The following is a 27,987-nucleotide window of genomic DNA, read 5'->3' on the forward strand; positions in this document are numbered from 1 at the left end:
TTATAACACAGTTATAGATACTCTCTAGTTTAATAATGGATAGTATATCACAGTTATATATACTGTATATGTAGGTTTATACTGTGTATTGTAACACATGGACGCAAGATCAGGCGCACTTTCTAACTATGTGTTATAAGTAATATCCCTGGTAAGTGTTGGGATCAGCTCTTGGATATGTTTTCATGCATTATTTATATTTTAAGCATTGACATACAATGACACCAGAAGCAAAACGCAACACAAACATGCAATGTATATAGTTTAATAAATGTGTAAGCCAATCCTCAATCAAACGTGCATATCCATCCAACCTTTTTTTCCTGACATCCCCTTCTCCAAATTATTTCTAGGACTACTACTAAATAAAGCATGTGATTTGTCCTCTACACTAGTCTCATTGTTAGTAATAACGTCAGTAGAAATAGCCTCGTCACTCTGTTCAGAAATTACATCAACAGTTTTAAATTTCTTTTCTGCAATATCCTTATCAGTAGAAGCAGATGCTTTATCAGTAGTATCAGAACTCTTATCATTTTCAAGACCACTCAGATCAAATAAAGCAGAACTATTTTTCGCCGCTTTTGTCTCTCGGCGTTGTCTCACTTTCTCTCGATTTAAATCACGCTTATTTCCGGTCATGCGCACTGCTATTTCTCCATTATTGAAGCCTTTACTGAGTGACTGCTGAAATCGCTCAACCCTACTTTTAAATGCTGGATTGTTGGCCATCTGCTTAGCCATCAGACGCTGGAGCTTTATCCGAACCCGTCCGATCTCTGTGTCTTCCACATCTACTGATTGTTGTGTAGCTTTGTACATCTTATTCATCTTAGCTCGGTACTCCTGCTGACCCGCCATCATCTCGCTAAAACGACAAGCACAATCCTTATAACTAAATGTGTTACCAATCATCTCTCTACAACGACAATCAATCACTTCAACTAAATGTGTCACCAATTACGATAATCACAATCATTACAATAATAGGTGTCACAAATCATGGCTGTATGACGTCAAACCAAACCAATGCAAAGATAAGTGTCACCAATCATCTCTGTATAAAGACATTCACAATAATAACAATGATAATTGTCACCGATCATCCCACTACAACGACATTCACAATCATTGAAATAATACGTGTCACCAATCATCTCTGTATAAAGACATTCACAATGATAACAATGATAATTGTCACCGATCATCTCACTACAACGACATTCACAATTATTGAAATAATAAGTGTCACCAATCATCTCTGTATAACGACTCTTACAATCATCAAAATGATAAGTGTAACCAATTGTCTCTGTATAACGACATTCACAATCATTACATTGATAAATGTCACCGATCATCTCACTACTACGACATTAACAATCATTATAACGATGAGTGTCACTAATCATATCACTACAATGACATTTATAATCATTAAAATGATAAATGTCACCGATCTTTACCACAGACTTCATTAAGAAGTGTTACATCAGGATTACCTTACCACAGCCTCCATTAAGAAGCGTTTCAACAGGATTATTTTACCACAGACTTCATTAAGAAGTGTTACAACAGGACTGTTTTACCACAGACTTCATTAAGAAGTGTAAAGAAGTGTTTCAACAGGATTATTTTACCACAGACTTCGTTACAACAGGATTATTTTACCACAGACTTCGTTAAGAAGTGTAACATCAGGTTTACCTTACCACAGCCTTCATTAAGAAGTGTTACATCAGGATTACCTTAACACAGCCTCCATTAAGAAGTGTTACATCAGGATTACCTTACCACAGCCTCCATTAAGAAGTGTTTCAACAGGATTATTTTACCACAGACTTCATTAAGAAGTGTTACAACAGGACTGTTTTACCACAGACTTCATTAAGAAGTGTAACATCAGGATTACCTTACCACAGACTTCATTACGAAGTGTTACAACAGGACTATTTTACCACAGACTTCGTTAAGGAAATGTAACATCAGGTCTACCTTACCACAGACTTCATTAAGAAGTGTTACAACAGGATTACCTTACCACAGCCTTCATTAAGAAGTGTTATATCAAGATTACCTTACCACAGCCTCCATTAAGAAGTGTTACAGTAGGACTATTTTACCACAGACTTCATTAAGAAGTGTTATAACATGATTAATTTCCATGGACATTTTTTAATTGTTGTGATTAATTCCATTTAAACCATTATGTAAGATATATCAGCAAGATAGATTTTTTAACATTTTTAAGTGCCTTACCAGAATAATATTTCAAACTTTTATTGTAAATGTCATACAAGAAAAGACATCCGAAATCCTAGGAAAATCCAGTTTAAAGTTGCACAAGTTAAGACGGATAGATAAAAGATATCAGTTTTCAAGATTCATAAAATGTATCAGGTACACAATTTCAAACAAATGAACATGAACAAGATGTCAAAATATCCGAGGATCTATGTTCAACTTTGAGGTAGCAGAATACAGTAGAAATGGCCCGACTCTGATAAACAAGGCACATGTCGAGGAAATGTAAACACAGCGGATTTACCCTACACAACACATGTATACATGTATATATATTTGTAAACTGCATTACATTTACAATACATATAAAGCACTGAGAAGTGTATAAACCTCTTTTTTCTATGTATGTCACTTGTGTGAAAACCATGGTTACCACATCAAAAATTACCAAAAAATGCCAAAAAATGCTATTTTTAACCCAAAATTTGACCCCCGCAAGTAGTAATTTTTTTCCTAAGCTCTGTCTGAAATTAAAGATTACCTACCTGGTTGCAGAATTATCTGGGTCGCAGTAAAATTGTAGAACTTGATTTTTTGCAATTTTGCGTCGTGTGCTGTTGTCAAAATTTTACCTCCTGTAAAGCTAGCTTTTCATGTGTACGCACCCTTTCGTATTATGGCCAAAATTTTATTCTCGAACCAAAGAAATCTTCTTTCTTTTTTACAAATGTGAAGCTCACATAGCCCACTTCATCATGCTTATACCAATTTTAGTACAGTTTTATTTTTAATTTTTTTTTACATATCATTATACAGGGGTTAGCCATTTAACAAAAATATCACCCATGGCCACAACCCTCTACTGTACTCTGCTACCTTATACATCACTTTTTTTTCCCCAAAATTTAATCAAAACCTTTTAAATGTCTGGAAAATGCGACAATGAACACAATGATGTATCCGTTTCCTTTCTCACTTTAATAGTGACCGAGTAATATGAATTCTCCTGAAAAGTGTATTTACCAATTCTGCTCTCAAACTACCAACAAAGGGAGGTAATCTGAAAAATGAAAACTTGAATAGGTTTGTAGTTTTCATGAATAAAATTTCTTTTTGGGTGAAATATGATGCCTTGAGATCATGTGCATGTAGAAAACAAACAGTACAGTGATACTATGATGTTACTGTCTTGTTTGATGACGTCATAGTAACTGTGATGTCATCATAACTATGACGTCATCAATGGGCATCTATGACATCATCGAGGATCACTGATATCAAAATATTGAACACTAGGAAACCCATCTCAACAACAAACTAGCAACAGACACACTTCCCGTAACCGATGAACAGCACAGAAATGTAAGATATTCTGAGAAATCAGACAAGTGCCACCATAGCAACCGTTATTTACTTTCCTCGCCTAGAATTGACAGTGACCCTCAGAAATTGTTCATTTAACATATTTCGCTAGAAAAAAAAGATTTTCTTCAGCTGTAATTATGGAAATAAAATTTATTGACATTACTGACTTTGCTTATTTCATCTGTATGCTGAATCAAGTGGGAAAAAAACATCTAACATAGTGTAATTAAAATGAAAACAGATATTTAACCCATTTCCAATAAATACAACTTTATGTATTAGTAACCATGGCTACCGTGTGCTGGACTGAGGGAAACAGACTGAAATCTAGTATGAATGCATCAGGAGATAGCCTGTGAACTATTTGATGTTTGGTATCAACTTTACAACACATCAAAAATTACCAAAAAATGCCAAAAAATGCTATTTTTAACCCAAAATTTGACCCCCGCAACTAGTAATTTTTTTCCTAAGCTCTGTCTAAAATTAAAGATTACCTACCTGGTTGCAGAATTATCTGGGTCCCAGTAAAGTTGTAAAACTTGATTTTTTGCAATTTTGCGTCGTGTGCTGTTGTCAAAATTTTACCTCCTGTAAAGCTAGCTTTTCATGTGTACGCACCCTTTCGTATTATGGCCAAACTTTTATTCTCGAACCAAAGAAATCTTCTTTCATTTTTACAAATGTGAAGCTCACTTCATCATGCTTATACCAATTTTAGTGCAGTTTTATTTTTATATTTTTTTTTACATATCATTATACAGGGGTTAGCCATTTAACAAAAATATCACCCATGGCCAGAACCCTCTACTGTACACTGCTACCTGAAGATGAACCGTCGTGCGTTAACTTTTCTTTGTGAACACGATAACTTCAGTAAATGTTACCGAGTTTGATGAAACTTTGTATGCAGCCATATATCAATAAGATCTCGGACGAGTTCGAAAATGGGAATTATTCGACTGTAACGTACATAGTTATTGCCCTTTGTAATACTATTATTATTGGACCTTGTGAACACGATAACTTGAATAAATATTAACAGAGTTTGATGAAACTTTGTATGCAGCCATATATCAATAAGATCCCGGACGAGTTCGAAAATGGGAATTATTCGACTGTAACGTACATAGTTATTGCCCTTTGTAATACTATTATTATTGGACCTTGTGAACACGATAACTTGAATAAATATTAACAGAGTTTGATGAAACTTTGTATGCAGCCATATATCAATAAGATCCCGGACGAGTTCGAAAATGGGAATTATTCGACTGTAACGTACATAGTTATTGCCCTTTGTAATACTATTATTATTGGACCTTGTGAACACGATAACTTGAATAAATATTAACAGAGTTTGATGAAACTTTGTATGCAGCCATATATCAATAAGATCCCGGACGAGTTTGAAAATGGGAATTATTCGACAGTAACTTACAGAGTTATTGGCCTTTGTAATACTATTAGTATTGGACCTTGTGAACACAATCACTAGAGTAAATGTTAACCGAGTTTGATAAAACTCTGTATGCAGCCATATATCAATAAGATCCCGGACGAGTTTGAAAATGGGAATTATTCGACAGTAACTTACAGAGTTATTGGCCTTTGTAATACTATTATTATTGGACCTTGTGAACACAATCACTAGAGTAAATGTTAACCGAGTTTGATAAAACTTTGTATACAGCCATATGTCAAAAAGATCTCGGACAAGTTTGAAAATGGAAATTATTCGACAGTAACTTACAGAGGTTTTCCCCTTTGTAATATTATTATTATTGAACCTTGTGAACACGATAACTTGAATAAATGTTAACCGAGATTAATGAAACTTTGTATGCAGCCATATGACAATAAGATCCCGGACGAGTTCGAAAATGTGAATTATTCGACAGTAACGTACAGAGTTATTGCCCTTTGTAATATTAATATCATTGGCCCTTGTGAACACGATAATATTGGACCTTGTGAACACGATAACTTGAGTAAATGTTAACCGAGTTTGATGAAACTTTGTATGCAGCCATATATCAAAAAGATCTCGAACGACTTCGAAACTGGGAATCATTCGAATGTCACTTTAAGAGTTATTGCCCTTTGTAATAATATTATTATTGAACCTTGTAAACACAATAACTGTTGACGGAGTTCAATGAAACTTTGTCCGGTAATTATTTGACGGTAACCTGCAGAGTTATTGCCCCTTGTCATTATATTATTATTTGTCCCTGTGATGTTGATTGACATTACACAAGAATAGATGTAAATTCATTTGGTACACCTTTTTTTTCATTCATGACGCATTTTTGCTACTAACAAGGTGCTATTAAAATGTTGTGTCTTATTTAATAAATCATTGATTTACGCTTTTACTTGTTTCTTTTAACCAAGAACATTTTTATGGAAATTGAGGTTTTATAAAGGTACATCAAAGAAATATTACGTTATCTTGTTTTCAACGTTGAATATGGAACCAAGCCAGTTTCGAAAATTTGGCATTAAATAGTATCAATAATTTGGGGTTCATTTTCAACGTTGGGTATAGGAAGTAGTATTGGTGTCAATATACAGTATATGCACATAATAGCATATGCTAAATAATGTGTCATATAATATCAATATATATTTGATGTCATACAGAAAATGAAGTTTTGTAAAATACTTGAACCTAATATGACAAATATATATATACAATTTTAAGGAAAGACGTGGAACGTAGATTGTATTATATGTTTACTTTAAGGTGAACTTATACAAGGAATATGCATAGTTCTGGTCCATAAACCCATTTTTTTAAAAGCCTTATGTTCATGAGAATAAATGAATGCACTACACAAACAAATATTGGAAAAAAGTTACCGACCTGAATTCTATTTCACCACTGCCATCCTCGTCAAGCTTCTCAATCAATTTATCCAGCGCCTTGTCGGTAAGAGGGATATTGGCAAACTACAACATAAATACAGACATGTCGTTGAGGGGGATATTGGCAAATTACAACATAAAGGCAAACTTGTCTTTGAAATGAATATTGGTGAACTACAACATGACATCACACTTGTCTGGAAGGGAGATAGTGGCAAACTGCAACATAAAACAAATTTGTTTGTGAGAGGGATATTGTCAAAATACAACATAAAAACAAACTTGTCGGTGAGGGGAATATTGGTACACTACAACGTTAAAACAAACTTGTCGGTGAGGGGAACATTGGTACACTACAACGTTAAAACACACTTGTCGGTGAGAGGGATATTGTCAAACGACAATGTAAAAACAAACTTGTCTGTGAGAGGGATATTGGCAAGCTGCAACATAAAACAAACTTGTCTGTGAGAGGGATATTTGCACACTACAACGTTAAAAGAAATTTGTCTGTGAGAGGAATATTGGTACACCACAACGCAAGATCAAACTTGTCTGTGAGGGAGATATTGGCATAATACAATATATAAATAAGATTGTCAGCAAGGGGGGTAATGGCAAACTACAACCTAAAAACATACTTGTCTGTGAGGGGGATATTGGCAAACTACAACATATAGGCAAACTTGTCTGTGAGGGGAATATTGGTACACTACAACGTAAAAACAAGCTTGTCGGTGAGAGAGATATTGGCCAACTGAAACATAAAGGCAAACTTGTCTGTGAGGGAAATATTGGTACACTACAACAGAAAACACACTTGTCTGTGAGAGGGATATTGGCAAACTGCAACATAAAAACAAGCTTGTCAGCGAGGGGGATATTAACCTTAACCTTACAATACAGACACGTCACATACCTTTAGTCCTGTCATGATTTCGACCTTATCGAGTGACTTGCTGCCATCCTTATCAAGTGCGGCGAAAAGGTCCATCAGACGAAATCCCATTAGTTTACCAAACTCCATGAGGACCAGTACAGGGTTTTCGTCAACGAGTTCCATACCGTCAGGATCATCCCCTGACCCTTCCTGACCCCGCACTATCCCGTGCTTGATCTCAATCCCTCTCTCTTCGTGTAACGCGGTCGCTTGTGTAGCATATGCCTGCTCAACAACCTGGGTCTGGAAAAGGCGAAAGTCAAAATATCGTTTTGTAGATCATGTCAATGGTTTTCTATGCAGTCCGGGATAACATTAAGAAGACCATGGCGAGCATATGCAGGACAAAACTTCAATACGAAACAAACACAGTAGGAACATAAAAGCAATCGAAGCAAAGGAAAAACCATCATTTGTTTCATGATAATATCAGAGGCAAAACCATGGCCAACGTAAGGAAATATGTTTCCTGCGCCACATGTGATTCCCGTAGAAATGTCTCACGACAAATTATAAGACTAATAATATAACTAATGTGTGGTTACCCTACTGGAACAATTTTATACGGAAACTATCAATATTTCCTATTTAATAACTTGAATGTGTACTTTTAAAATGTAAACAATAGGTGCTTTGGTTTTTCATTTTCTGTATTTCGTAGATATTAACAGCGCATGAGTCTATACACGTATTACTCGAGCACATTTAGTTAAGACAAGTTCAGTTTTACTTTTAGCAGGCAAGGACTCACAAAACAGAACACCGCATCATATTAGTCATGTTTTATGAAATTAAGTGACGGCATTATATTCTTTAGATGATGTAAGTTTGGGGACTGTCTGATCATTTGTATTCATTGATTCATTAAAATATTGATCTGACGATTATTTTGCATGTTAAGATATGTGAAAGGATATACCTAATGTCGTATCGTACAGATTTCATTTCACTTTTTCTTTTTTTTTCTTTTTTCAAAATTGTGTGAACGAGTAACACATGAGAATAGAAGGTAAAAATCGCTTCAATGCATCGAACTTAAAATAAATACTATAATATTGTGCTATAAGAAAAATCGCCACATCATACACAAGCTTGCGAGTTGAGTACCCTCCCACGTTCGTGACCTGTACTTACGTGTATATCAACGATCTTGAGGCCATGGTCAGTACTGTTTTTCACAGTAGACAGTAACACAGCTGCTCCAGCCGTAGTCAGAGGGTTCAGCGCCAACTGTCATCACAACACAAACCATTTAGTTATCATACAAAATACCATCTGCTGAAATCAACCCCATACATCCAAATTATGATTATGGGCTTGGGGCATAGTATTTTCTGCTCAGCTTTACGGATAACATGAAATTAGAATTAGGATGTAGAAGTATAATACCATCTGCTCAGATCGATCTCACACAAACAATTTTATGTAAGGATCAACAAAGAACAACGTCGTCTGCTCGGGGAGACATCACATAGACAACTTTCGGTAAGGGTCAACAGGGAACAACACGATCTGCTCGGAGCAACATCACACAAATACTTTTCGGTAACGATCACCAGGGTACAGCACCGTCTGCTCGGTGCAACATCACATATATATTTTTAATTAGAAACTAGGAGACATTATGTCATCTTCTCAAAGCATAACAATGAAAAGAGACTTTGGGATACAACGCAATATCACTAGAACAAACTGATTTAGATCATAGGATATTTGGGATGTAACGCCAGCAGTTTAGAGAAATACAACAATGATATATTCAGACCCGGAGCCCGGTGTACAACAGTAGCAAGCACCTTAACACAACATAATCCATTTTACATAAGGACCATGGAATAATATCCCCAGCGGAGCCAAGTAACAAAACACAAACTATCGTATATAAGGTCCACGGATTCATAACACCAGCTGAGAAGCGCAACTCAACATAAACTGTTTTATAACTAGTAGCACGGGAACACAACGCCAGCTGAGCAGAGTTACATAGAATACAATCTATTTTGTAAAAGTACCACGGAAACATAACGCCAAATGAGCTGAGTAACAAAATCCAAACTATTCGATATAAGAAGCACGGGGACATAACGAAAGGAATTCAAAACAGAACAAATATGACATCCTGAGATATTGTTATTATTCGTTGTGATCCCTGGTATTAAATATGCACGCATAAACTTAAGTGAAGACATTGTCTACGAACGGTGGTTTAGATCAGTTTGGAGTGTTTGGCCCTGTAGCATGACAAACGAGTCCTAGAAGGACGAAACAGCTGTAAGGTACAGTGTAACAGATTATAAGGTACAGTGTAACAGATTGTAAGGTACAGTGTAACAGATTGTAATGTACAGTGTAACAGATTATAAGGTACAGTGTAACAGATTGTAAGGCACAGTGTAACAGATTGTAAGGTACAGTGTAACAGATTATAAGGTACAGTGTAACAGATTGTAAGGTACAGTGTAACAGATTGTAAGCATACTGTATTGTATTACTTAATCTAACAGTGGGATCACATGTGTGTGTCGTAAGTTCATTAAGCCCAAACTTAGGTCAAAATATCAATCATGATAGGTGAATCATCCATGTTTTCAATTAATATTCAGCAAACCTAAATGATCAAAATGGCGTCATTGTGTAGAAGCTTCTCCTGAAAACAACTTTAAAAGTTTTGTCAGCAACCTTAGATTTGTATGAAACAACCTGTATTAAAATTACGTCGTTTGCAGGAGTTTCGCTAGAAAAAGACTTTCCTACGATGGCCGACAAGAGCCTGGCAAAATAAATGTGAATTTTCATATCTTTGTGTACCATATCAAAGTGTACCGTGGTACAAAAAGATATGAAAGTTCATATCTTTTTGTCAGGCTCTTGTCGGCTATCGTACTTTCCTTTGCTACACAACAACTTGTAAAGTTATATTTGGCAAACCTATATTAGTACAATATTAGTCGTAGACTAATGGTATGACGTCAACGACGGTGAGTTACAAATATGTTAAAAATACGCTATTGTGAAGGAGCGCCACTAAACAAAAACCTTTCAAAGGTTAATATTGTTTTTTGTTTACACATTTATGCATCAAAACAATGTTAATTTGTAGGGGTTTCGTTAAGCAAGAACTGGATACATGACATCATGTGTAAGTTAAACTTTTGCATGCAGTAAAATATGAAAATGCCTTTCATAAGATGACTTTACTGTGGTGTTACAAGGAATAGTCACCTTATGGAACTTACCTTCAGGACTTTGAGAGTTGGATTTTTCTTCACTCCGGCCAACAACTTCTCCAGACATTCTTTATTGATTCTGTTGGATGAAAGGTCAAGCTCCTCGAGTGACCGATTGACCTCTAGCGCTGTGGCCATTGCCTTACATCCATCTATGTACAAACCATTCCAGGCCAGATTTAACCTCTTTATACTTCTGTTCAACTAAAGCAAAATAATAAAAATCTCGTCAAAATAGATTTACCACATCATCAAAATAACAGACAAAAGTCATCAAATCAGCAAATAATAAAGAATTCAATTTACTGTTTTCAGAGACAGAGAATCCAAGCCCAAAACCCTTACAAAAACGGCAGAACACATGACAGAGAATCCAAGCCCAAAACCCTTACAAAAACGGAAGAACACATATGAACCATTCTGCACAAGTATAGGTAGCAGTATACATTAGAGGGTTGTGGCCATGTGTGATATTTTTGTTAAATGGCTAACCCCTGTATAATGATATGTAAAAAAAATATAAAGATAGTATAAGCATGATGAAGTGGGCTATGTGAGTTTTTACATTTGTAAAAAAAAAAAACAGATTTTTTTGGTTCGAGAATTAAATTTTCGAACCGAAAGGGTGCCTACACATGAAAAGCTAGCTTTACAGGAGGTAACATTTTGACAACAGCACACGACGCAAAATTGCAAAAAAAAGATTTACAACTTTACTGGGACCCAGATAATTCTGCAACCAGGTAGGTAATCTTTAATTTCAGACAGAACTTAGGAAAAAAATTACTAGTTGCGGGGATCAAATTTTGGGTTAAAAATAACATTTTTTGGCATTTTTTGGTAATTTTTGATGTGGTAACCATGGTTTTCCAACAGTGACATACATAGAAAAAAGAGGTTTATACACTTCTCAGTAATTTATATGTATTGTAAATGTAATGCAGTTTACAAATATATACATGTATACATGTGTAGTGTAGGGTAAATCCGCTGTGTTTACATTTCCTCGACATGTGCCTTGTTTACCAGAGTCGGGCCATTTCTACTGTATACTGCTACCTATATGGCAATGGAATATTTTTTTTGTGTGAATTTCTGTATCGTGATATTTCAGTTTGTAATAGATTTTTTTTACTGTTTTCCATATCCTACATAGAAATAGAATATATATATATACATATATATGGAAATAATAAAAATGCAAGAAGACATATTCTCAAGGCCTTTCGCTGCTTTAAAGCTGGGTTTTTTTCATTTTCATATATTTTTCCTGTCACACGGTTTCCAATCTTTGTATATTCTTTATATATACATATAGATATAGACGATACTCATACCGACCGTAAACCATACCCATAGTAAAACTGACAGTATACCACTGTGGATACAAAGGTCAATGGTAGTGATACAGGAAACAGTACACCAGGCATGCATGTTAGAATTATATTAATATCAGCGATGCTACGGTAAAAGGTCTGAATATGTTATAGCGTGAAATAAAACCAAATACTTATCTATACAAGTGGAAGATCAACAAGACAGGAATAAATGCTGTATCAATATGATATCATCATTCAGATATTATGAAATTGTAAACAGGATATAACAGAACTATGTTAAGGTTAAAGATCATCTAAGGTTACGGTATAGCGTATGACGTGGGCATACCTGGAGGCCTATAGCCAAAGATACTCCACCAGATAGTCGGAGGTGATTCCAACTCAGGTCTAGATCCGTCAGCGTTTCACTGAATTCTAAAAGATAAAAGCATACACGTTGTAACGCAGCAGGTGGATGATGCAGTAATTAATCAGTAACATATCAGTATCTCAAATCATTTGGTAGGTTTGTCTTATACAGTTGAACATATTCGTCAAGTATTTACACCAATAAAATGTCAGCAAGTAATTACCCGGAGTAACTTTCTGCCCTAGGTGTGAACATTTCGACTGATTCATCTAAATATTGTGAGGTTATGGTAAAGCATGCGAACAATGTTGGATAAACAACCTTTTATGTATTGGACAAAGCTTTCTAATACCAATTATAAAAACCAATGATGCATGCAAGTAAATTGTATGAAAAATTCATTCCATAATCATACAGATAAAATATTAAAAATTTATACGAAATTAGCAATCCGTTAGAAATGATTATATAAGATTTATATATACTGTATTCGTAGCATTTTCCTATGAATTTTCCTATTGTCTGACCTATGACTTCTCCTTTCTCACAGACTGATAATGACTTACCTATGGCTTGACGTATGACTTACCTATGGCTTGACCTGTACCTTACCTATGGCTTGACCTATTGCTAACTTATGGCTTGACCTATAACTTACCTATGGCTTGACCTATTGCTAACATATGGCTTAACCTATACCTTACCTATGGCTTGACCTATTGCTAACCTATGGCTTGACCTATACCATACCTATGACCTATAAATTGCCGATGGCTTGACCTATAACTTACCTATGACTTGACATATAACTTATCTATGGCTTGACCTATAACTTACATATGGCTTGACCTTTTGCTTACCTATGGCTTGACCTATTGCTTACCTATGACTTGACCTATAACTTACCTATGGCTTGACATATTGCTAACTTATGGCTTGACCTATACCTTACCTATGGCTTGACCTATTGCTAACCTATGGCTTGACCTATTACTTACCTATGGCTTGACACATGACTTACCTGTAGCTTGACCTTTCACTTACCTATGGCTTGACCTATAACTTACCTATGGCTTGACACATGACTTACCTGTAGCTTAACCTATAACTTACCTATGGCTTGACCTATAACTTCTCCTCCTTCCTCTCGGAACTCGTTATGGCTTAGATTTAGTCGTGTTAATTTTGTTGTATCCTAGTAAAAGAGGAATATGCTTACAATCAGACCCGACGAGGAGAATTCTGACTCGACACTTATACTTTTATAATAGTTTAATGAATCGATTATGTGTGTCAGTCATGCTGTTATAATTCTGTATTTTATACATAGCTGTAATAAACAGTTTTGAAGATAAATCTGGAAGTGAAATTGAGGAACTCGACAAGGTTTGTGTTACCAGTAACCAAAAGCTAGGTTTTGCCAGGAGAGGCGTCAGGAATCGAAAAAGTAGTAAGAATGGATAAAAAATATTAAGATACCAAATGTTGCATTGAGATCAGCAGCTTTATGTTGGTTCCTTCTGAGTCTCAGAATAAGGCAACGAAATTAATTACACATTGGTTGAGTATTTGCTAATGTTAGGTATGAGTGGGGTTTGAGTATAGACAGCGAGATACAGTCACCGCATTGAGTAATAGTTGAGTTGTACTAAAACCTTGTCGCCTATATAACCTAGAGGAATAACGTTTTAAACCCTTCTTACCTCTATAACAGGCTGAAAGGCCTCAGCATCACATTCCCGTAATCCGTTCCCTAGAAAATGTCAATAGGAAATTATATGAAATGCACATTTGGATGATTCACAAGTATAGACTAAAACAAAAACTAATAAGACAAAAAGAGTTTCTAAACAAAATATTACATATATTTCTAGCTTAGGACAAATCTTATCTGGATGTAATCCTGGGTGAAGTTAAATGTTGTTTCTGTGAAATATGAGTAATAATCTTTCCAGTTTGGGTGATTAATACTCCAGTCGCTATTCATAAACCAGAATACATTATGTAACCAGGATAAGAACCTGGATATATTATCTGTCGGTGTTACACATGAAAAATTACTGGGACACGGGGGATTATTTGTGTATTTTCTACATTATAAATCCGGAACTACAACATGTGACATTACTTATTTGTATCATTTATGATATCACCAGACGTTTAACAGAAGTGCAGTATGTGTAAATCCCATAGCGCTAAAGCAGTCTACCTGGTACGTTGGGGTTGTCGATACAGTCACCGACACAAAAACCACTGACACTAACTACTTTATATTTGTATCACAAACCCTTTAGATGTACTACCTGACAGGTTAAGGCTGGTTACACAGTCGTAGTCCGATATGGCCTTCAGGATGCCTTTAGTTCCATCTATTTTCATATTGTTGTCTGCTAATGTCTGAAACGATCCAGCAACAGGTATCACTTAAGGAATTCTAGATTACAGATACTGGCATTTGCAATTCTTTCCCTGGCAGAAAGTATACACACTATTGTTTGTGTAATATAGCAACATCGCGTTAGTACATTTCAGGAAAGGGATTGAATGTCTGAGAGGGGTTGAATGTATGTAACAGTCTCTTCATGTTGAAACCACAGATACAAAATACACGATTCTTGATAGATCAGTGGGGTAACAGGTTTTTTTTTTGTAAGAGGGGCTTTGTTGGCTGATATCTTCACACGCTTAGGACTTTTAAAAACAACTATTTTGTCATGATTTTCCCGGTCTCCAATAACAACAGCATCAAGTTATCAAAAGTCGGACATACAACTGCAACTCCAGGTTTTATTGCATATCTTTCACAGTTACAGCTCTGTAGATCCTTTAAAAAATAATGTACGACGCATTTATCCAAGTTAGGTAGACTATAAAAAATTGGCAAAACAGAGGAGTCTACTCATTTTTATTTTTATTTCTAAATGCTTATCACAATTAGGTCAAAGTAGACTCAACTGACATACCCTTCTTTCAAGAGATATATTGCTATTGCAAGTACCTGGACGGGGCAGCGTACAAATTCGTGTAGTTCTTTGTGCCGTATCAGTACTGATCATTCACGTAAATGCTCATCCCAAACACTGGTGATGTCAAACTAATTATAACATTTTAAACAGATGTGGGTATTCTAGACAGGATCGTGACGCTCTTGGCAGTCAATAAGTTAAGCATCAACAATGCTAAATTTACCTTTACTGCATATATAATGGAGTTTTACTTTACTGCACGATATCTCAATCGGTGTTTTAAGGTGACCAATCTGACAGTGTTTTAAGGTGACCAATCGGACAGTGTTTTAAGGTGACCAATCGGACGGTGTTTTAAGGTGACCAATCGGACGGTGTTTTAAGTTGACTAATCGGACAGTGTTTTAAGATGACCAATCGGACGGTGTTTTAAGTTGACCAATTGGGCGGTGTTTTAAGGTGACAAGTTGGACTGTGTTAAAGGTGACCAGTTCGACTGAGTTTTAAGGTGACCAGTTGAACGATGTTATGTTGACAAGTGAATTGGTGTTTTAAGTTGACCAATCGGACGGTGTTTTGATGTGACCAGCTGGACTGTGTTTTGATGTGACCAGTTGGACTGTGTTTTGAGGTGACCAGTTGGATGGTGTTTTGAGGTGACCAGTTGGATGGTGTTTTGAGGTGATCAGTTGGACGGGCTTATAACGTTACTGGTTGGATGATGTTTTGAGGTGACCAGTTGGACGGTGTTTTGAGGTGACCAGTTGGAATGTGTTTTAAGTGACCAGTTGGACGGTTTTTTGAGGTGACCATTTAGACGATGATCTGAGGTGATACTCACCAAATCTGATATAAAATGGTTCTCCTGTAATAATTCTCCGACGTAGCTCCCTCCCGCCGGCCCCAGATCATTATCCGTCAGGTCCAACGTCGCCACGGTCGAGTTGTTCTAAAACAGAACATAATTTGCAATTTTGTTGGAGGTCAAACACAACAAATAAAATGCATAAAACACTATAGCTTTGACAACCTTGGACAAAGATTTCCGTTACATCATCACAGTAGGACAACACGGACCTCATGGTCCGATTTTCTGAGGAAGACGAAGACGGAGTTGCCTGGATAGACTACCACAAACCCCAAAAAAGGAAACAAATCGGATATGAATGAGAGATCTTGGTCCAACATTTCCCCCAAAATGTTTAAACTAGTATAATCAAATCCTTTAAATCTTGAACCAATGTAATGGAATCGTCACCATCAGTCGTTATTTAACCTTTCGTTGCATATCAATTGATATAACACTATGAAATGATTTCGAATGATGTTGACATGCAAAATGTGCTTACCAATGTTACAGTTTTGGTGTTATAATGATATCGGCTATTGTTACGTACCATAAGTGCAAGTGCGCATGCCTTTCCGCCTTTGGGCCCCAGCTCGTGGTGTCGCATGATGACGCTGTCCTTGACGAGATTACGACTGAAATGTTTGCTGATGACGACTTTGAGCTGTCGACATGCTTTATGGTAAACCTGCTGGGAGGGCGACAGCGTGGGCGAAGGGCGATGTTCATAGTCCTCCTCGTCTGGAGAGATATGTAAACGAGTGTATATTTGTTATGGTAAGCCTGGAAAGGTGAATTATTAGATGTAAATACTAGAAATACAAAAAAAGGGGAATTGAAGATAAAAGGGTTATCGTTGAGATAACCTGAGCTTTGTTTTTAGATGTGTCATGTTGAAATTTGATGGCGGAATACGCTTAGGATATATCCTAACTTCTGACCAGTTATCAATATCTAATGTGGAAAAAAAGGTATACACTTTCTTCTAATCCATTTTCCTTCAAGATCTCTTTGATGTTAATACATGATGATGGAATGATAAATTCTGTGTTAATTTAAAAATGTATCAATCTGATTTGAAGAAACATTTAAATAGATGTAATGTAATAATCTATTCTCATATTATTTCACGCAATATGAATATTCGAGGGATGATTTAGGCGAAGTGTACATTTCCCATCCATCTGAAATGTGTATTATCACGTTTATCAACATGCGAAATTTTGTTTCTCTATTATTCATTCTCGAATTGATTCATGTAATATGTATCTACCTACATTTGTTCGTGAGGAATGTTGATCTGAAATATATTTTGTCATAAACATTCTTCGTGCAAATTAGTTGCGAAAATAAAGCGGATAACAGTCGTAGTGAACTGTCACTCCTCACTGACAACACGTGGACCTTTACTTAACATTCCCATTGTCTTAACTGTTTACACCCTATTAAAAAGATCTACTCACAATACAAACGAATTACCAGGTAATACATGTTAATGATTAAACACTCCATGAACAGTTTTTATATATTCTTTTGAAGATATCTTTCAATTGTTATACGATTTATCAAGCGTATAAGCATAAGAATTAAAAAAAGGGTAAATCCAACCTCCTTACGCAGTAATAATATCTCTATATGCTGTAACAAACTTTACCACACATATTTACTAACACACATCGCGGTATTACTACTGTAGGGGATATACTCTTATTACCACTTCAACTGGCACATGTGTTTATATTTCTATCAGAACAGACTTATTCCAAAGACATTGCGATAATATCACAATACTACAGACATCACGGTATGATATCGATAACATGATGTAACGTCTTTAATTAACGTCGCAGTAATGTAAAATGTAAAAAAAAACACCATAAGGGTTAGTGAGTATACCACAGATTGTCGTACCGAAAACATGGCTGCGTACAGTACTGGATTCATACGCGACGTAAACATATTTATACGTTATCACTCACGGGTTAATCTTGCCGTCCGGACGGAAATCTTTTTTTAGAAGTCTGTGAACAGGCATTCTCATAAGATCTTTATTTATATGACACTAGGAAAGTATCAGCATTGTTACATATACTATATCTAGATACAGTTAGAGCTTACCATCCTGATCCAGATCGTCGGGGAAATCCTTGTCGAAGTCATACAAATCGGTTGCTGTGGTTACACTATGCATATCTGCACTTTCCGCTCTTGCATGCTCATCCGATCTTTCTGAGCCGCACAGATCCCCCTTTATCCTTCTAATATGCGCACTCTTGGCGCGACGCGTGGCTCCAGGTCGGTTCATACGGTACTTCGTCATGATTGAGTACGAGTCGCCTGTCTTGCAGCGGGTCACAAAGTTGAACATGTCAAACTGAGGATTAAATTACCACTTTGGATATTAAGATGGATCAATATGATTATTACATGTTCCAAATATATTATTGCAATCAATTCCGTAATTTCACATTGGCTGATGTGAGGACGTAGAATCGAAATACAGCAAATCGATTGAAACTAAAGAACAGGTTCATCAACAAACAACACAAAAACAAGAACAGGTTCACGAACAAACACAAACAAGAACATGTGCATCAACAGACAAAAACAAGAACGGGTTCATCAACAAACAACAACAAGATCAGATTCATCAACAGACAACAACATGAACAGGTTCATCAACAAACAAAATCAAGAAAAAGGTTCATCAACAAAAAACCAACAAGGTTAGGTTCATCAAAAAACAAAAGAATGAACAGATTCATCAACAAACAAAAAAAACAAGAACTGGTTCAAACACAAACACCAACAAGAACATGTTCATCAACAAACAACAACAAGAACAGTTTTATCAACAAACAAAAATGATAACAGGTTCATTAACAAACAGAAACAACAGCAGGTTCATCAACTAACACAAACAAGATCAGGTTCTCCAACAAAACAAAACAAAATCTGGTTCACGCACAAACACCAATAAGAACATGTTCATCAACAAACAAGAAAAAGAACAGGTTCATCAACAAAAACCAAGAAGAACAGGTTCATCAACAAACACCAACAAGATCAGGTTCAACAACAAACACCAACAGGATCAAGTTCATCAACAAACAACAAAAAGAACAAGTTCATCAATAAAACAAAACCTACAGCAGGTTCATCAACAAACAAAAACAGGTTCATTAACAACAGAAGCAAGTAATGATTCATCAACAAATAAAAAAATAAAATGAGAATGTTTTTTTCCGTTCCCCAACACTTGGGAACGTATTTTCTCAAAAGAAACCTACTCGCGCCAGATGACCTCCGAAACCGGAAATAGTGTCCACACAAATGTGGTCCGCGTAAGATAACAATCGTCGTCTTAAACATATCAATACAAAGTTACGAAAAAATATTGTGAGAATTATAACACCATTTTAAGTGTAAATGTGCATATGGAAAAGCCAGTGACGATAGCATTGTTTTATAAAATATTTGTTTACGTAGTTTTAAGGTTCATTGTATTTCTCAGCACAAAACATCTATTTGTTTACGTTTGTCACAGGCGATCGTTGACTATTGAGCTAAGAAGTCATTTAGAAAACATAATGTATCACACAGTTTTTTCAGTGTACTGGAATATTACACTGGAGTGTAAGGATATTTTCGTTTATAAACAGTTGGAACCTTTATATAAGAGAGATTTATAGATTATCACACTGTAATTTCAGGATTTGCCGTTCGAACAATTTTCTCATCGCTCGCACGTAGATAAGATCCGTAAGCCTCATGTTGTGCCTTTTATTAGGCAACATAATCTAGACTGGTAGCCAGATAACGTAAGATCACCCATTGCAAGATTCTGATGAGACTTTCTTGTGAAATAGTCATCGTTCTTATAGATTGGCCTCAATACAGCCATTATTTGTCTCAAGTCGACCCTTTTCGGAATGAACTAGATATAAGATTTAGGAGTTACCGTAGCCCCAACACGCGACCCAGTGGTGGAGGGCTAGTGGTAGCAGAATGTCAGACGCCTTAACCACTTGGCCACCGCAGTCCCACGACGCAATAAAGAATTAGAGGTGATATAACTGTTCGAGGAGGACACACGCACGTTATTGTGGCACGGTCTTAAAACTGCTGCCATTTCAGCTTTGATAAACATAGGGTACTGCCGATCGTGACCTTCTAGCGAAGAGACACTTTGATAAAAATTCCCATAAACTAATAGGTTACATCAATCTTCAATATAAACGATCACATTTGAAACTTAGAAATAAAGCTCAAAGGACTGTTTATTAAACCTTCAGTTTGAAGTTGCGTTTCTTTTTCGTTTCAGTATATAAATATAACTGTCTATATTTACCTTTGCATGACATTGTCACTATATAGCCTCTTTGAAAGCTGTGTCGTTGATGGGACTTTACCATGCAGCACGAGACACACTTCTTAGCGTATTAATACAACACTGTTCGGAACTACTATATCCAATGTAAATAAACATGACGGCTGCTGAAATATCGCTGGGCATTGTGAGATTTGACAATCCCATTGTAAATTTATGTGCAAAAGAAAAAAGTAAATAAAAATACTTTTGTTACAACAAAAACAAGGCCAAGGTCTGCAATATCGTACAAAATGCACATCGGTTGAAATCACCAATGCCGGCAATGGAAACAATTTTAACACTCATGCAATTTATCAGAAATATCGTCTGTTACACTGCACTGATCAACAGGGGTTCGTTACAAATGTCTGAAATACACATATTCTATAGACCTACTGACACATATGTTACAGACCTACTGATATGAGTCACAGCACACATACACATTTCAGACATTTGTAACGAACCCCTGTGCTCCGTCTCAAGATCACTCACTTTAAACGATATCAGTTTCACCCGTCTCGCAGCCACGGTTTCCTCAGTTTCTGATCACGACATGTCAAATAACAGGCTGTTATTGAATCTACCGACTGTAGTCAGATTCCCATGCAATAAAAAAAAATTCACGTCTGGATTCTTCACACAGAGAAACTTACGAATTAACTTCCAAAAGTAACTCCCTCTAAGAGGTCAAGGTCGGATTCACGGTGTTCACTATGCGCGAAATTTGTTCCGGGGAAAAATCGGAACAATTTAAAATCCTACTTTCAGCTCAGAGTTCTATTGATAAACTTAAATCACCCTGTAGACATATCATACGCAATTGTATTGATACTGAATTATGGAATAAAATTGAAGTGTTTGTTAAAATTTCGAAGTACTACTTTGCTAAGTTTAAATATAAATTATCAGTTAAAAAAGAACATAAGAGGCAGAGAAAACGTAAATATAAGTATTGAACTGTTTTTGTATGGTATTTATGATCTATTTAAATGACACTGCTTTGCAAGCAAACAAATCATAATGCGCTAGCGCACATTATTTTGTTTGCTTGCAAAGCTGTGTTATTCAAATAGATTTTAAATACCATACAAAAACAGTTCAATGCTTACCTACACGAGAGTGTAGATATAAACATTAACGTGACTATTTATATTCGGTGTACTTATTCCATGAAGCTTATTAGGAACAGTATCGTATGGCATGTTATTGATATCCACTGTAAGTAAATATGTCTATCAACCGATAAAAATGTCAGATTAAGATCAGATAGGGACTGTCCTACTTCAGAACGATTAATAAATTCTCAAATGTCTCTTACTTATTTATAAGTACATTAATTTATATCATAACATGATATTTTACCTCTGATAAAAAATTATAATTTAAAGAATTGCACAAAGATCACATACAGCGAAAGAAAATATGTCGCGCTCTTTAAACTTTTAGAACCAAACGAGGTAATTACAGCCTGTCTTATCTCCCTCACCTGTATAGGGTAAGGATATACCGACTAGTGTTACACATACCTTATATAAATATTATCGTTACACTGTGATTGATTTGTAAGTCATTACACTAGTTTATCGGTGTGTATAGGTGTAGTAATAGGTATCGTAGTTAATAACGACAGTATCATCCAATATTGGCACGTGATCTGACAATCAATGGTTGGTTCACGTGTTTACATCAACAACCATAACATAGATCTTTCTCACTATATTTATTAATATTTTTGTATTGATTATTGATTACGACAGCATATTGCATATGTTAAGTAACTTCTTGGTTCTTTTTTAAAGTATTTTCTGTTGTAATATTGTTTCATAGTGACTGTTTAACTCTTTTATATGTTGTGTTATGCAAATGTTTATGTTTCCTTCTTGAAAAACGGGCGGATCGTCCTTAAAGTTTGACAAAGCTCTCTGTCGGCACTGTCGTTATTACTTCTTTGTCTAGATATACAGGAAGTGCAATATACATCGTAAAGAAATTTCGGCTTTAAACATTTGTAATATTTCGTTGGAAAGTTTTGATTATTTTATATAGTTTGTGAGACGTCCGTATAAACACCAATACAGTCCATGGCTACTTAATCGTATCCGTTGATTCTTATTCAAATACCTTACCCACACACGTTAATAGAGATTAACTTACACATACACAAAGTACAGGTTAACAAAAACATCCCAAAAATACAGATTAACATTCACAGCCCGGGAAATAATGGCTTCCACAAACAACCTGCAGACGTACAGAAATCCACACACAACCCGAACAATACAGATTCACACGTGGAAACCAAATATATCTCATTTAATACTTACGATTGCCGGATCTGGAGTCACAGTGTTAGCCATTTTATGAATCGCGTGTATAACTAACGTCCTCGATCACAAATCAGTTCATATTTTTTTTTTAATATGCTATTCTTGATCTCAACATGTTAACGCTCCATCACTTGTGCTGATTAAAACTAATGTCTCGCGCGGTTGCTCCCAAACTGTAGCTCTGTATACCTGTCCATTTAGCCGGGTACTGTGATACACGACGCTGATCAGCTAAAGCTTGTCAACCTGACTGCAAATCAAACGAAGTGTTGTTCTATCCAAAAAATATTTTTTGTCTGTAGTCCGATTTACACCGTAATACAGTATGAATTAAACTTCACATGAAAGGACACTACTATACATTTGACGTTCTACGGACATTTTACTATCGTTTTAATCATAAGTTGGTCTTAGATAACTACCGTTCCGGCTGATTAGCGTAAATTATTCGAGTAACTTATATCGTGGGGGAGAGTGCCACTGATTTGAGCCGAGTCACCGGCCAAACCTACCTCTGTAACAAACAGAGTATTGTAATCGGGTAATCCAGTATCGGAATGTACTGACGGGATTATAACCGTATACACAGGCTGAGGTGTAAATTCTTAATCAGATAGACCCAACTTTACCCTTTACAAATTAAAGTAACTCTGTATCACGTTGCCCACTTAATATAAACCAATTCAAACCGATTCAATCATGTCTTATATCATTAGCCCTCGGTCACGGTATATATTACCTCATCTACATACTCTATGTTAATGGGATGGCGAGATATGTGCCATTTATACAGAAGAGAAACCATTGTAATAATGTACTTAAATGTATTTTTGAACATTTAGCATAAAACGTATGGCATTATACATATATGTCAGTAGGCCATAGCATTGTAGACATTTGATGTCATACCGTTATTTGACATAAAAATCATGAACATCACATAGTATTGGGTTACCTTATATATTCGACATACTACAGTGGTATCTTAAACAGGTATATTCGACATAATATTTACAAGGTAAAGTTGAAAAGGTGTTCATTATTTGGACAAAAAGGAAAACTGTCCCAGTTTACTTCGCTCATAAACCTGGGTTATCTGTTTAATCAACACTGAGGTACTTTATAGGATATACAGATCACACTGAGGTACTTTATAGGATGTACAGATCACACTGAGGCACTTTATAGGATGTACAGATCACACTGGGGTACCTTTATGGGATGTACAGATCACACTGTGGTACTTTATAGGATGTACAGATCACACTGAGGTACCTTTATAGGATATACAAATCACACTGAGGTACCTTTATAGGATGTACAGAACACACTGAGGTACTTTATCGGATGTAAAGATCACACTTAGGCACTTTATAGGATGTACAGATCACACTGAGGCACTTTATAGGATGTACAGATCACACTGAGGTACCTTTATAGGATATACAGATCACACTGAGGTACCTTTATGGGATGTACAGATCACACTGAGGTACTTTATAGGATGTACAGATCAAACTGAGGTACTTTATATGATGTACAGATCACACTGAGGTACCTTTATAGGATGTACAGATCACACTGAGGCACCTTATAGGATGTACAGATCACACTGAGGCACTTTATAGGATGTACAGATCACCCTGAGGTACCTTTATAGGATGTACAGATCACACTGAGGTACCTTTATAGGATGTACAGATCACAATGAGGTACCTTTATAAGATGTACAGATCACACTGAGGTATTTTATAGGAAGTACAGATCACACTGTGGTACTTTATAGGACGTACAGATCACACTGAGGTACATTTATAAGATGTACAGATCACACTGAGGTACTTTATAGGATGAACAGATCACACTGAGGTACCTTTATACGATATACAGATCACACTGAGGTCACTTTATCGGATGTACAGATCACACTGAGGAACCTTTATAGGATGTACAGATAGCACTGAGGTACTTTATAGGATGAACAGATCACACTGAGGTATTTTATAGGAAGTACAGATCACACTGTGGTACTTTATAGGATGTACAGATCACACTGAGGTACCTTTATAGGATGTACAGATAACACTGAGGTACTTTATAGGATGTACAGATCACACTGAGGTACCTTTTGTTTTTGACATAACACGCGGAATCGTATAAGCTGGCATTAGTACGAGGGAACTTGTAAACTGTACACGCTCTGAAAACAGTGGAGATACGTTCTTCTCGTCATTCTTTAAATCAAGATATCAATAACCCTTTAAATAATATTTATAGATATTTGGACTAACGTGTCAAAACGATAGGAGAAGACTTGGGTCTCCGCGTAACGGTCATCACTACGGATAATTCATTGTGTAAGGGTAACATTTCTCTATTACCATACATACTTACCTAAGTTAATATTCAAACGTTGCGTGTGTGTGTTTTCTTTTTGTGAACAATATCTTATAATAACACTCCTTTGCATTATCACTACCATATAAAGTTCTCCCCTGTGGATATGATTACTTCGTATTAAAAAATGTATGATCCTTCTGTGTTTTATTTATAAATTGATCAAACCTACTAGAATTATCTATTATACAATCATGTTACTAATGGGTCCTATTTATACACTGATCCAGTCACTTAGTGGGTCTGAGTCATACACTGATCCTGTCACTTAGTGGGTCTGAGTGATATACTGATCCTGTCACTTAGTTGGTTTGAGTTATACACTGATTCAGTCACTTAGTGGGTCTGAGTTACACACTGATCCTGTCACTTAGTTGGTCTGAGTCATACACTGATCCTGTCACTTAGTGGGTCTGAGTTATACACTGATTCAGTCACTTAGTGGGTCTGAGTGATATACTGATCCTGTCACTTAGTTGGTTTGAGTTATACACTGATTCAGTCACTTAGTGGGTCTGAGTTACACACTGATCCTGTCACTTAGTTGGTCTGAGTCATACACTGATCCTGTCACTTAGTGGGTCTGAGTTATACACTGATTCTGTCACTTAGTGGGTCTGAGTGATATACTGATCCTGTCACTTAGTTGGTCTGAGTTATACACTGATCCTGTCACTTAGTGGGTTTGAGTTATACACTGATCCTGTCACTTAGTGGGTCTGAGTCATACACTGATCCTGTCACTTAGTTGGTCTGAGTTATACACTGATTCAGTCACTTAGTGGGTCTGAGTTACACACTGATCCTGTCACTTAGTTGGTCTGAGTCATACACTGATCCTGTCACTAAGTGGGTCTGAGTCATACACTGATTCAGTCACTTAGTGGGTCTAAGTGATACACTGATCCTGTCACTTAGTAGGTCTGAGTTACACACTGATCCTGTCACTTAGTGTGTCTGAGTTATACACTTATCAAGTCACTTAGTGTGTTTGAGTCATACACTGATCCAGTCACTTAGTTGGTCTGAGTCATACACTGATCATGTCACTTAGTGTGTCTGAGTTATAAACTGATCCTGTCACTTAGTGGGTCTGAGTTACACACTGATCCTGTCACTAAGTGATCTGAGTCATACACTGATCATGTCACTTAGCATGTCTGAGTTATACACTGATCCAGTCACTTAGTAGGTCTGAGTTACACACTGATCCTGTCACTTAGTGTGTCTGAGTTGTACACTGATTCAGTCACTTAGTGTGTCTGAGTTATACACTGATCCAGTCACTTAGTGGGTCTGAGTCATACACTGATCCTATCACTTAGTGTGTATGAGTTATACACTGATCCAGTCACTTAGTGTGTCTGAGTTACACACTGATCATGTCACTTAGAGTGTCCGAGTCATACACTGATTCAGTCACTTAGTGTGTCTGAGTCATACACTGATTCAGTCACTTAGTGTGTCTGAGTCATACACTGATCCAGTCACTTAGTGTGTCTTAGTTACACACTGATCCTGTCACTTAGTGTGTCTGAGTCATACACTGATTCAGTCACTTAGTGTGTCTGAGTCATACACTGATTCAGTCACTTAGTGTGTCTGAGTCATACACTAATCCAGTCATTTAGTGTGTCTGAGTTATACACTGATTCAGTCACTTAGTGGGTCTGAGTGATACACTGATCCTATCACTTAATTGGTCTGAGTCATACACTGATTCAGTCACTTAGTGAGTCTGAGTTACACACTGATCCTGTCACTTAGTTGGTCTGAGTCATACACTGATTCAGTCACTTAGTGGGTCTGAATCATACACTGATCCTGTCACTTAGTGGGTCTGAGTTATACACTGTTCCTGTCACTTAGTGTGTTTGAGTTACACACTGATTATGTCACTTAGTGTGTTTGAGTTATACACTGATCCTGTCACTTAGTCGGTCTGAGTTATACACTGATGCTGTCACTTAGTGAGTCTGAGTCATACACTGATTATGCCACTTAGTGAGTCTGAGTCATACACTGATCCTGTCACTTAGTGGATCTGAGTCATACACTGATCCTGTCACTTAGTTAGTCTGAGTCATACACTGATCCTGTCACTTAGTGAGTCTGAGTTATACACTGATCCTGTCACTTGGTGAGTCTGAGTTATACACTGATACTGTCACTTAGTCGGTCTGAGTTACACACTGCTCCTGTCACTTAGTGAGTCTGAGTTATACACTGATCCTGTCACTTAGTGGGTCTGAGTTATACACTGTTCCTGTCACTTAGTGAGTATAAGTTATACACAGATCCTGTCACTTAGTGAGTCTGAGTTATACACTGATCCTGTCACTTAGTGAGTCTGAGTTATACACTGATCCTGTCACTTAGTCGGTCTGAGTTATACACTGATCCTGTCACTTAGTGAGTCTGAGTTATACACTGATCCTGTCACTTAGTGAGTCTGAGTCATACACTGATCCTGTCACCAAGTGAGTATAAGTTATACACAGATCCTGTCACTTAGGCAGTCTGAGTTATACATTGATTTTGTCACTTACCGGGTCTAAGTTATACACTGAATCTGTCACTTACGGGGTCTGAGTTATACACTGATCCTGTCACTTAGCAGGTCTGAGCTATACATCAAACCTGTCATTTACAGGGTCTGAGTTATCATATTTGACATAACATGGTGAGCATAACATAGTATTAGACTACCTTATATATTCGACAGAAATTTACAAGGTA

General features: G+C 36.4%; 1 protein-coding gene across 2 annotated transcripts in view; it reads right to left on the minus strand.

Annotated features, from left to right (window-relative positions):
- Positions 1-257: 257 nt before the first annotated feature.
- Positions 258-27,987, minus strand: part of LOC110445768 (leucine-rich repeat-containing protein 74A-like) — a 35,429-nt gene continuing 7,699 nt past the window's right edge. The window contains exons 1-13 of one of the 2 annotated variants that reach the window (XM_021490550.1): positions 22,849-23,113; positions 18,268-18,523; positions 16,700-16,890; positions 16,144-16,251; positions 14,640-14,733; positions 14,040-14,089; positions 13,450-13,531; positions 12,316-12,401; positions 10,657-10,851; positions 8,555-8,650; positions 7,400-7,663; positions 6,479-6,564; positions 258-868 (exon numbers count right to left, since the gene is read on the minus strand). In XM_021490550.1, the coding sequence (XP_021346225.1) occupies positions 292-868; positions 6,479-6,564; positions 7,400-7,663; positions 8,555-8,650; positions 10,657-10,851; positions 12,316-12,401; positions 13,450-13,531; positions 14,040-14,089; positions 14,640-14,733; positions 16,144-16,251; positions 16,700-16,890; positions 18,268-18,523; positions 22,849-22,881 (2,118 nt within the window). In that variant the 5' untranslated portion in view covers positions 22,882-23,113 and the 3' untranslated portion in view covers positions 258-291. Of the gene's footprint in view, positions 869-6,478; positions 6,565-7,399; positions 7,664-8,554; positions 8,651-10,656; positions 10,852-12,315; positions 12,402-13,449; positions 13,532-14,039; positions 14,090-14,639; positions 14,734-16,143; positions 16,252-16,699; positions 16,891-18,267; positions 18,524-22,848; positions 23,114-27,987 lie in introns of those variants that run through there. The other variant, XM_021490549.1, reaches the window with a different exon arrangement.

Source organism: Mizuhopecten yessoensis, unplaced genomic scaffold, assembly GCF_002113885.1.
Source record: "Mizuhopecten yessoensis strain PY_sf001 unplaced genomic scaffold, ASM211388v2 scaffold2369, whole genome shotgun sequence".
NCBI classification, from domain to species: Eukaryota; Metazoa; Mollusca; class Bivalvia; order Pectinida; family Pectinidae; genus Mizuhopecten; species Mizuhopecten yessoensis.